Source organism: Salmo salar, chromosome ssa27, assembly GCF_905237065.1.
Source record: "Salmo salar chromosome ssa27, Ssal_v3.1, whole genome shotgun sequence".
NCBI classification, from domain to species: Eukaryota; Metazoa; Chordata; class Actinopteri; order Salmoniformes; family Salmonidae; genus Salmo; species Salmo salar.
The window spans coordinates 17,612,022-17,624,192 of NC_059468.1; the positions used below are offsets into that span (position 1 = coordinate 17,612,022).

General features: G+C 42.6%; 1 protein-coding gene across 2 annotated transcripts in view; it reads right to left on the minus strand.

Moving 5' to 3' along the window:
- Positions 1–12,171, minus strand: part of LOC106588620 (collagen alpha-1(XXII) chain) — a 77,478-nt gene that overhangs the window by 25,432 nt on the left and 39,875 nt on the right. For both annotated transcript variants that reach the window (XM_014177786.2, XM_014177785.2), the window contains 11 exons: positions 11,848–11,901; positions 11,592–11,645; positions 11,432–11,485; positions 8,588–8,641; positions 8,413–8,457; positions 6,560–6,613; positions 6,383–6,436; positions 5,670–5,705; positions 5,448–5,477; positions 5,216–5,269; positions 4,998–5,051 (listed from right to left, as the gene is read on the minus strand). In XM_014177786.2, the coding sequence (XP_014033261.1) occupies positions 4,998–5,051; positions 5,216–5,269; positions 5,448–5,477; positions 5,670–5,705; positions 6,383–6,436; positions 6,560–6,613; positions 8,413–8,457; positions 8,588–8,641; positions 11,432–11,485; positions 11,592–11,645; positions 11,848–11,901 (543 nt within the window). The remainder of the gene's footprint in view (positions 1–4,997; positions 5,052–5,215; positions 5,270–5,447; positions 5,478–5,669; positions 5,706–6,382; positions 6,437–6,559; positions 6,614–8,412; positions 8,458–8,587; positions 8,642–11,431; positions 11,486–11,591; positions 11,646–11,847; positions 11,902–12,171) is intronic.

Consider the following 12,171-nt stretch of genomic DNA (forward strand, 5'->3'; position numbering starts at 1 on the left):
GTGTTATTGATTGTACGTTTGTTTATCCCATGTGTATCTCTGTGTTGTTGTTTTTGTCGCACTTGTCACGAATCCCACCGAAGGTGGCTCCCCTGCCTGCTCGGGCAGCTCTCGGCGGTCGTCGTCGCCGGCCTACTAGCCGCCGCTGATCCCTTTTCGTTTGGTATGTCTTATTGTTTGCACCTGTTCCTTATTTGTGTCTCTTGATTTATGGTTATTTAAGCCTGTTTAGCCCGCCCAGGTTTGTGCGGGATTATTTTCGTCAGAGTGCTTTTTTTGTTGGATGTGCTAGCGATCTGCTTGTGTTGTTTTATATGCATACTGTGGACCCGTTGTATTTGGGCACTTTGCTAATCACGCCGGTTGTGTTGGCGTCGACCGTTTTTTCGTATTTAGGGAATAAACACCTTTTTCCTTACCTCTGCTCTCTGCGCCTGACTCCTACCACCACTCCTAGCAATCGCTGACAGCACTGCTTTGCTTTATCTTGGCCAGGTCGCAGTTGTAAATGAGAACTTGTTCTCAACTGGCCTTCCTGGTTAAATAAAGGTGAAATAAATAAACTTGTGCGTCTGCTAAATAACAGAAAAAAATGAAATACTACGGAGGTAAAGTGATGCCTTTCTCCATAATAAATACAGTGTCATCACCACTTCCATATGATAAACCTGTCATATAATTTTCTAATTGTATAACCATCAAAGTCCTATGGCGAGGGTATTCCCAGTGACAGAGCTCCTTTTGTCATAGTTAGTACACAGTTGATGGAATGAGATGTTTTCTATCTAAATGTAAGGGGCTTAATACAGTTCCATTCCAGCCAGTAGGGGTACTCGGGTGAAGCCCGATAATAAATAAATAAATATAGTTTAAGTAAATTGGGGAGCAGAAGAAAAATGAATAAAAACTGGTGTAAACTGCTGTTACATGTGCTGACATGATTAAAGGTCTGGTAAACAGTAACTTTCACGTTGTAGTTTATATTATAAGCTCATAGAAAGGGTAACAACTCCAGCTGAGGTAACATCCTACTGCTCCCTCCAGGAGGTCTGGCTCAGTCAGATTACCCACCAAACCAAAATTGGTTCTGTGAACATTCCCAGAAACTTCATTAGGTTGCCCTAAAAGTTCTAATTCGCCTGATGTTGGAAGAACGTTCCCAGAACACATTTTGTTATTACATTACCTGGAAACCTAATAAGAACCTCAAAGGAATATTCTGTGGTTGTTACAGATGTTGTGCACAACATTTTAGTGAATGTTAGGAGAACATTCCAAGGATATTTCATTTAAAACACTTTCTGGAAAAACAGTATTACATTTTTTGGGGGATGTTATCATCGTAATGTTAGATAAAACCCTAACTAGAACTTAATAGGAACGTTAGCTAATGTCCTGGGATTGTTCCCAGCTTACTGGGTAGTGACTGCTATCAGAGCAAGGCTTCCTGTCTCCGTTACATCCTGCTGTTGTTTGGTGGTGTTCCTGGGGTAGAGCTGTTGACAGGTCTGAAGCGGTGGATCTACTACTCGTTGTAAGTCGTTCTGATAATAGTCTGCTAAATGACTAGAATGTAAATACAGAAGGGGAATGTGACTGTTGAAAGGTTTGAGATATTGAAGGTACAGGAGTATATACAGTGCAGTCGGAAAGTGTTCAGACCCCTTGACTTTTTCCACATTTTGTTACGTTACAGCCTTATTCTAAAATGGATTAAACAATGTTTTATCCCTCATCAATCAACACACAATACCCCATAATGACAAAGCAAAAGGTTTTTATAATGTTTGCAAACTTAAAAAAAATATATATAAAAAAATACTCTAGCGACCTGTGTTATGTGTTAGGCTATTAGTTGGTTGTGTTATACTTACCAGTACCCAGTGTTCGCGGGGTCCGACATGCCAATCAACCTGCTATCTGCCAATCACGTGATTGTCTGGAATGTTCTGATGCCGGGCATCCTGGTGTTTGGCGGAGTGGCGTGGAGGGGGGTTGGGCAGGGGGATGGAGCATTGGAAGTTAAGACCAGGTTTAGCCATTGTTCTTCCTCTTACGTCTGGGCTTCACAAGAGAAGGTCACGGTTGGTTTGTGGGGTATCTTTCATTTATTTGGCGTGGGCTACGGCCAAACAGTAGCCTGTGTAAAGTTGGGTTAATAAACCGTCAATTCGTAAACTCCATCCTCTGTCTGGACGATTGTTCCTTTATGATCTAGTCAGGTCATTACAATACCTTATTTACATAAGTAGTCAGACCCTTTCCTATGAGACTTGAAATTGAGATCACGTGCATCCTGTTTCCGTTGATCATCCTTCAGATGTTTCTACAACTTGATTGGAGTCCACCTGTGGTAAATTCAATTGATTGGACATGGTTTGGAAAGGCACACACCTGTCTATATAAGATCCCACAGTTGACAATGCATGTCAGAGCAAAAACCAAGCCATGAGGTCAAAGAAATTGTCAGTAGATCTCCGAGACAGGATTGTGTCGAGGCACAGATCTGGGGAAGGCTACCAAAAAAATGTCTGCAGCATTGAAGGTCCCCAAGAACACAGTGGCCTCCATCATTCTTAAATGGAAGAAGTTTGGAACCACCAAGACTCTTCCTAGAGCTGGCCAAGAACCTGATGGTCACTCTGACAGAGCTCCAGAGTTCCTCTATGGAGATGGGAGAACCTTCCAGAAGGACAACCATCTCTGCAACTGTCACGACTTCCGCCGAAGTCGGTCCCTCTCCTTGTTCGGGCGGTGTTCGGCGGTCGACGTCACCGGTCTTCTAGCCATCGCCGCTCCACCTTTAATTTTCCATTAGTTTTGTCTTGTTTTCCCACACACCTGGTTCACATTCCCTCATCAGACTAAATGTATATTACCCTCTGTTTCCCCCATGTCTGTGTGTGGAATTGTTCTTTGTGTAGGGTGTTACGCTACAGGCTGGCTAGTGCAAGGTTTGTTTCATACCTAGGTTTGTTTGTTTTGTTTAATCCGGTTCATGTTACCGTGGTTGTGCTTTGTGCTGCCTCGCCCGTGCCTTTGGGCCAGGGTGTATATTAAAGTTCTCCTGTTATCACCCATCTCTGCTCTCCTGCGCCTGACTTCCCGGCAACCAGTCACTCACCCCGTTACAGCAACACTCCACCAATCAGGCCTTTATGGTAGAGTGGCCACTCCTCAGTAAAAGGCACATGACAGCCATCTTGGAGTTTGCCAAAAGGCACCTAAAGACTCTCAGACCATGAAAAACAAGATTCTCTGGTCTGATGAAACCATGATTGAACTCTTTGGCCTGAATGCCACGCGTCACGTCTGGAGGAAATCTTGCACCATCCATACGGTGAAGAATGGTGGTGGCAACATGTTGTGGGGATGTTTTTCAGCAGCAGGGACTGGGAGACCAGTCAGGATCGAGGGAAAGATGAACGGAGCAAAGTACAAAGAGATCCTTGATGAAAACCTGCTCCAGAGTGCTCAGGACCTCAGACTGGGTCAAAGTTTCACCTTCCAACAGGACAACAACCCTAAGTATACAGCCAAGACAATGCAGGAGTGACTTCAGGACAAGTCTCTGAATGTCCTTGAGTGGCCCAGCCAGAGCCTGGACTTGAACCCGAACGAGCATCTCTGGAGAGACCTGAAAATAGCTGGGCAGCGAGAGAGGATCGGCGGAGAAGAATGGGAGAAACTCCCCAAATACAGGTGTGCCAAGCTAGTAGTGTCATACCCAAGAAGACTCAGGGCTGTAATCGCTGCACAAGGTGCTTCAACAAAGTACTGAGTAAAGGATCAGAAATACTTATGTAAATGTGATATTTTCGTTTTTTATTTGTAGTAAATCTACTAACATTTCTAAAAAACAGTCTTTCCTTTGTCGTTATGGTGTATTGTGTGTAAATTGATTCAATTTTAGAATATCGTTGTAACTGTCACACCCTGATCTGTTTCACCTGTCTTTGTGATTGTCTCCACCCTCCTCCAGGTATCGCCCATCTTCCCCATTATCCCCTGTGTATTTATAACTGTGTTCCCTGTTTGTCTGTTTCCAGTTGGTTTTGTTCCTCAAACCTACCAGTGTTTTTCCACTTGCTCCTGTCTTGTCTAAATTAATGTTTTCTGCCCTGAGCCTGCCTGTCGTCCTGTACCTTTGCCCCACTACTCTGGATTACCGGCCTCTGCCTGCCCTGAGCCTGTCTGCCATCCTGTACCTTTGCCTGCCTGTGTTCGAATTAATAAACTTTTGTTACTTCGACATTGTCTGCCCCTGGGTCTTACCTTCAAACGTGATAGTAACGTAACAGAATGTGGAAAAAGTCAAGGGGTCTGAATACTTTCCGAATGCACTGTAGGCAGTTCCACCACAACAGGAGGCAAGAGAGTAGCCAGCTGCTCATGAACCCATTAGATATATGCAGAGATATGTGCAAAAAAGACCAAATCGACAACGGCAATACAGAAAATGATGGATTAATGTTATCATGGGGATTTGCTTGCCTAGAATATAACTTTATTTATTGTTAGGATATCAACATGGATGTTATGGTTCTTAAATCTTTTACACCATCCCTGTTTCCGTGATACAGTTGACTTCCTAAACTGTCCCTGTAGAAAACAAGGGGAGGAATCCAACAGCAGTCCAACAGCTCATCCCTGTTTCCATGAGACAGTTGACTTCCTAAACTGTCCCTATAGAAAACAGAGAGAGGAATCCAACAGCAGTCCAAAGGCTTTGTACTGCTGTAATACAGATGACTGTGTACCGTCAACATCCAGTCACTATGACTACAGTGCTTTGGTACCAAGAAAAAAAAATAAACCTTTGAGTGCCATACAGAAAAAGTTAACTGTGGTTTTGAGAGTATGGGAAGAAACCTACTGTTTGTGCCACTCCTAAACATCTTATGACTAAAGTACCAGTGAAGTCAAATTCAGGCCTACAATACTACTGTAATCAAAGGCATGTACTGTAAATCCTTTAACAAATATTAGACTCTTACCCTTTGGCCAAACTCTCCAGGTTCACCAGGTAAACCAAGTTGACCAGTTGCACCCTGGGGGGAAAAGCGCTTGTCATTTTTCTACTTCAGCTCAGACTGGTAAAACTACAGAGCTAGTGGGCCTTTTTGCATGTACCTGTTATCTATACAGAGACATGTAAAATGGTCAAATATGAAGATGGGGTCTACAGAGGAAGTAATAAATTGAGGTTCCTTACAGGGGGTCCTGGGGGACCATTAGGTCCTGGAGGGCCACGAGGTCCTGGCGGTCCCTGGAACATAGAACAGACAGAAAGACATAACAGAGTCAGAGTCCAGGAGAGACAGTCGTCACTTAGTAACAATATACTGTACGTCATAGGAACGGCAATAGTGTTAAAGATACAGACCCATGCTCAAAATACTGAACAGAAAAATATGAAAATAAAATGATTATATCCATGTACTCACAGCCTCTCCTTTCAAGCCCTCTCTTTGAACCTGCCAAAAATAAAGGTGTGGTTTAAAGCACTTTTCAACAGGACTAACAAACAGTAATCTACATCAAATTTTAAATGTGTTTTTTTACTATCAGTCTATGTTTTTGTATCAGGTTGGCACTTGGCATCCATGCTAGTGGAGTACACAGTACCTGACATTAAACTATAGGGCATACTATGTTTAGGAACTCACCATATCCCCAGGCATTCCAGCAGGGCCCGTCTCTCCCTGCAAGACAGGGAAACCACGAAGGAAATTAAACACTTTCGAAAAGTTGTCTCTTTAAATCATCTGTGTGGTTTATGGGGTAATATTTCAGATGACACAGAGACGTTAATCATTTCAGACAAGGGAAATAGTCGTTTCCGGGATGCAGTGTTAAGTTAAGTTTAACTTTTCATACAGGGCTTGAGGTGTGCGTGTGCGTGTGTGGAATTGTGTGTCCCCACAAGTTAGCTGTACAAGACTGTGTGTGTCTGTGTCTGTGTCTGTGTCTGTGTGTGGTAATTATAGTCAGACAAGAGAAAAGTGTTATCAAGACAGATAGATGAGTGGGCTGGCTTCGATGGTTAAAAAGAGGGAAAACAGAGGAATGTCTGAAACACAGACAGTAACTTAACAGTTCAGTCTGACTACGGCTTTTGCAGATAAAACGTCTCTTTTTTGAAAGATTTACCTGCAACGATTCTGATATTATGTGGTTGTTTTACCTGCTAATGCACTGATTGTGAGTCACTCTGGATAAGAGTGTCGGCTTATCAATCCTAAAATGATGTATAGCACATCACCTCATGTTTGATATGTTTTCTTGAGTGTTCTTTGAGGAAAGTTTTACTCCAATTCATATGTTGTATTGTTCATGATCATGTGTTGTATTACGGTGTTTGATAGAGAGAAGACCATACCTTTTCCCCTTTCACTCCAGCGGCTCCAGGTGCGCCAATCAGTCCTCCCAAACCCTAGACAGTAAATCGAAACAAACAGCTTTCAGAAATGAGAAGTAGACTACCAGCGAAAGGAACTTTCTCTCATGTGAACATCGGTATGCACCCGCAAAACATTATCAGAAAACAATAACTCACATCTTTTCCAGGAACACCAGGTTTTCCAGGGAATCCATCAATACCTTTGTCACCCTGTGAGGATCAAGGAACAGTGTTCAATGGAAAATAGAAAGGGTCTTCTAGGTACGTAAGAAATGAGATTCAAAAGTAGCCTGTTATGACTAACAATAACCTTGCCACAGCTTCCCAGCTGTACTGCATTCTATCCAAGGCCTTTTTGTTTCAAAAGAACATCAGGGCTCCTGAGTGGCGCAGCGGTCTAAGGCACTGCATCTCAGTGCTAGAGGCGTCACTACAGACCCTGGTTTGATCCCAAGCTGTATCACAACTAGCCGTGATTGGGAGTCCCATAGAGCGGCACACAATTGGCCCAGCGTCGTCCGGGTTATGGGAGGATTTGGCCGGGGTAGGCCGTCATTGTAAAATAAGAATTTGTTCTTAACTGACTTACCTAGTTAAATATATATATATATATTTTTTTAATTGTCAATACCAGCAGGTAGCTAGTGCTGAACACATTACACGTCTCACATGTCTGTCAGGCTTTGTGACGGTTCCATCTGCCAACAACATGGATACCCCTGACCCCCAGCTGACCGTCAGAATCCTCTCCTAACCACCACTTTCTATTCTGGACCACCGCTTCCTGTTCTGAACCACCAGTTCCTCAGTCACCTCCAGAGAAGTAAACGCTTCTCCCGACGTCTATTCTCTCCGAAAACAGAATGACTGGCTGACTGATGGCTTTAACATGACAGCTCAGAAACACAGAAAACATAGCCACCATCATCATCATCGTATTCCTACAGGACCCCACTGTTAAGCTGTCAGAACCTGCTTCATGCTGGTATGTTTTTCAAAGCTGCTACATGGCTTTGGGTCAGGGTTGGTGGGGGAAAGCCACGTGCTAAATATATAGACGTACTGTACACAGTTTATTATACTTAACTTTATGTGCTGACAGAGACGTACAGTATGTCAACGACCAATGGATGCGGTACAGGTATACATGGGTTATGAGTTCATTTCACACAACCCATCATGTAAATAATCTTCTACTCTCGCTGTCTAAAACCCTTCTCCTTTAACCCCATTCTCTCTCTATGACACTTACCAGCACATCTAAATTCTACCATCTCACATCATCACCCAACGCCGAGGACAGTCTATCTCAAAAGCCTAATAACAATCATAGTCCTCAACGACCCACTTGACATACTGTGTGAAGCCCAGTAGGCCAGGAATCATATAGACTACTCCATTTTGGGTGCTACTTCAGTATAATCATAGGCCACAATCACTCTGAGGGATTGACTAGTGTGTTACATCCTAGTCAATGGCCACCCGCAGCAGTGAAAGTCTATATTTCAGGAACCCTTAAAGGAGGTATTGACACACAGTACTGTGGGCAGCTATCCTTGAATGAGTGTATTAGGATCCGCCCCCTCAAGCCCAGGACAGGAAGTGTGGAGAGTGCATCAGGGAAGCCAGTTCACATCTGTCTGCACCATTACTCCCTTCTGAGATGGAGGTCTATATTCCTTCTCAGAAACGATGGACTTAACCCTTAAATAGGAAACAATTCTGTCAATTGTTAAACATTTAAATACCTTTATTTAAATTGGTATGCCTACAAGGAATTGGTATACCCACATGGAATTAGTATACCAACAGGGAATTGGTATACCCCCATTTGCACATTCCAGCTAGGTGTGCCTGCTATTTTTAAAGTTAACCAAACCTGCTGGAGCTTTTTATTCTCAACTCTGTACATGCAGTTATATTTGATTTCTTTAACCAGTCATGCTTGTGATGACCTATGACACTTGATGATCATTTGAATCAATTATAGGACACGTAATAATACTTACCCTTAATCCTGCAGATCCTTTATCTCCTTTCAAACCGTTTTCACCCTAACATAGTACAACACAGACATACAGTCAAATCCAAAGATTCTTTTAGAAAACATAGGTTTGTCTGAGACAAAAGCATTCATTTATTTGGCTTATATATGTACTATTTTTTACTGTAACTTCTACTCACAACGACACCTTTGGGTCCAGATGAACCAGGAAGTCCTGAGTCTCCTTGAATTCCCTGTAGGAACAAAAGGACCAGACATTATATTGACGGACAACAGATTCAGAGTAAAGACCAGTAACATACAGATACTACTGATGCATTGTTATTACCCAATCATTTCAAGTTGAGCAGTAATATTGCCCATAAGGTCATATGAGGGGCAAGAGATTAAAATGGGTAAAAAAAAATATTTTGCTGTGTCTAACTTGATAAGATAACTTGGAGGTATATGGATTCTGTAGAGGCCAGTTAACACCCAGAACAGCAACAACACCGTTAGCATTGTGACCCTCTTGGGGAACCCTGACCCCTGACCACTGGTCTAACTGAGCCAAATGTGGGAGAGTCAAAGTGCAATGGAAAGCCACCAATGGCCTATGCTAGGCTCCCTGAGGAGCAATGGGTTTAGTTAGGAAGTACAGTAACAGTCAAAAGTTTGGACACACCTACTCATTGGACAGTTTTGTAGAATAATAGTGAAGACATCAAAACTATGAAATAACACATATGGAATCATGTAGTAACCAAAAAAGTGCTAAAAAAATCAAAATCTATTTTATATTTGAGATTCTTCAAAGTAAATACCCTTTGCCTTGTTGACAGCTTTGCACACTCTTGGCATTCTCTCAACCAGCTTCATGAGGTAGTCACCTGGAATGCATTTCAATTAACATCTGTGCCTTGTTAAAAGGTAATTAGTGTAATTTCTTTCCTTCTTAATGTGTTTGAGCCAATCAGTTGTTTTGTGACAAGGTACTGTAGGGTTGGTATAACAGAAGATAGCCCAATTTGGTAATAGTCCAAGTCCATATTATGGCAAGAACAGCTCAAATAAGCAAAGAGAGATAGACAGTTCATCAATACTTTAAGACATGAAGGTCAGTCAATGCGTAAAATTTCAAGAACATTGAACATTTTTCAAGTGGAGTCAAGTGCTATGATGAAACTGGCTCTCATGAGGACCACCACAGGAAAGGAAGACCCAGAGTTACCTCTGCTGCAGAGAATACGTTCATTAGAATTACCATCCTCAGAAATTGCAGCCCAATGAAATGCTTCACAGTTCAAGTAACAGACACATCAACTGTTCAGAGGAGACTGCGTGAATCAGGCCTTCATCGTTGAATTGCTGCAAAGCAGCCACTACTAAAGGACACTAATAAGAAGAAGAGACTTGCTTGGGCCAAGAAGCATGAGCAATGGACATTAGACCGGTGGAAATCTGTCCTTTGGTCTGATGAATCCAAATTTGAGATTTTTGGTTCCAACCAGCATGTCTCTGTGAGACGCAGAGTAGGTGAACGGATGATCTCCGCATGTGTGGTTCCCACTGTGAAGCATGGAGGAGGAGGTGTGTTGGTGCTTTGCTGGTGACACTGTAAGTGATTTATTTAGAATTCAAGGAACAATTAATCAGCATGTCTTCCACAGCATTCTGCAGCGATACGCCATCCCATCAGGTTTGCACTTAGTGGGACTATCATTTGTTTTTCAACAGGACAATGACCCACCACACCTCCAGGCTGTGTAAGGGCTATTTGACCAAGAAGGAGAGTGATGGAGTGCTGCATCAGATGACCTGACCTCCACAATCACCCGACCTCAACCCAACTGAGATGGTTTGGGAAGAGTTGGACCGCAGAGTAAAGGAAAAGCAGCCAACAAGTGCTCAGCATATGTGGGAACTCCTTGAAGACTGTTGGAAAAGAATTCCATGTGAAGCTGGTTGAGAGAATGCCAAGAGTGTGCAAAGCTTGTCATCAAGGACTCCCGTGTTGCGCAGGGTTCTGATGCTCTGCATCTCAGTGCAAGAGGCATCACTACAGTCCCTGGGTTGAATCCAGGCTGTATCACATCTGGCCGTGATTAGAAGTCCAATAGGGCAGTGCACAATTGGTCCAGGTTTGGTCATTGTAAATAATAATAATTGTTCTTAACTGACTTGCCTAGTTAAATAAATGTGCAAATTAAAAAAGGCAAAGGGTGGCTACTTTGAAGAATCTCAAATATATTTTGATTTGTTTAACACTTTTTTGCTTCCTACATGATTCAATATGGGTTATTTCATAGTTTTGATGTCTTCTCTATTATTCTACAATGTAGAAAATAGTAAAAATAAAGAAAAAGTAGGTGTGTCCAAACTTTTGACTGGTACTCTAGGTAATGAGTAAACTAACCACAATACAAAAGTATTAGTATCATCAAGGAATTCAGTTACAAGGACATGCTATGTTCAGGATTTTGTTTGATATAATTGACTCATTTCCCTGGTGTACAGTCTAAAAAACATTAACTTTCCAAAGTTCTGTCAACAGGGGGCTCTTGTCCCCACTAGTCTGAGCTGAGACCTTCTTTTTGGCTGGGAGTCTGGGACTAAGTGGTCACACAGCACATTGGCCAAACCTAACCACTCTCTCTCCCCCCCTCTTCCCCTCCCTCTCTTTTCTCTCTCTCTTCCCCCACTTTCCCTCTTGCTTTCTCTTGCCCTTCTCTCCCTCCCTCTCCAGCTGCCTCAGACAAGGGAAGTCAGCCAACCAAGTCACAGTAAATCAATAGCAAGCATAGAGGTAATTGTCTATCAAATGTCAAACGCCCACCAAGACACAGAACACAAAGAACAAGGCTGTCTTTGATATCAGAGTAGACAAAACCAAATAAAACTCTTAACTTTAAACTAACTTACATCCAAAACACAAGACAAGGGTTTGCAAAGAGCAGACTGCATGTAGTCATGAGAGTACATTGGCTATTGTATACTGTCCGAGACATATATGGAATCAACAAAGAACTAGAACGATCACCCACCTTTGGTCCCAGAGGTCCAGGTAATCCCTGATCGCCTGTCAGCCCTGATTCACCCTGTCACAATAAAGCAGAAAGATCCAGAAGTTAATCAGAAATGTTTACATCATAATAACAGTAACTTATTGTACTAAAATCTTATTGTAAGGTTGTTGTCTCATACTTTTTCTCCTTTAGATCCATCTTTCCCAGCAAGACCTGCCTCTCCACTGGTTCCCTGGAAGTGGATTTTAAACAAAATCATCTAAAAATTGTACGTGTCCAAATGTAAAGTCCGCTTGCAGACAAGCAGCAGAACAGATACTATATGTCAAGCCTCACCATTTAATGACGCACCTCTGTGACAGACATGTCATGAGAGGTACAGATACAGAACAGGGGAAAAGCATCCGTATCACAACTCTTTAGGATCATCTCACCTTCTCCCCATTGGATCCTTTGTCACCGGATGTCCCCTGGCTACCGGGATCCCCCTGTAGAGAGAGGAGAGGAGGTTAGAGTGGCTTGACACCGGTGATGCGTAGGCGTAATAGTGTAACAACAGATGCAGACAGCGACGAGGTGCAGTGAGACAACATGGTCGGGTTCATTTCCTGAACAGGGATTAGTAGATTACTGTTAGAACATGTAGTACACAATAAACACATAAAAACAGACTTCGGGACAAAACAGAGAGTTATTCACATAAAGAATGCACACACTGTACGTAAACAAGCAAGGGCAAACAGATAGAACAGATTCAA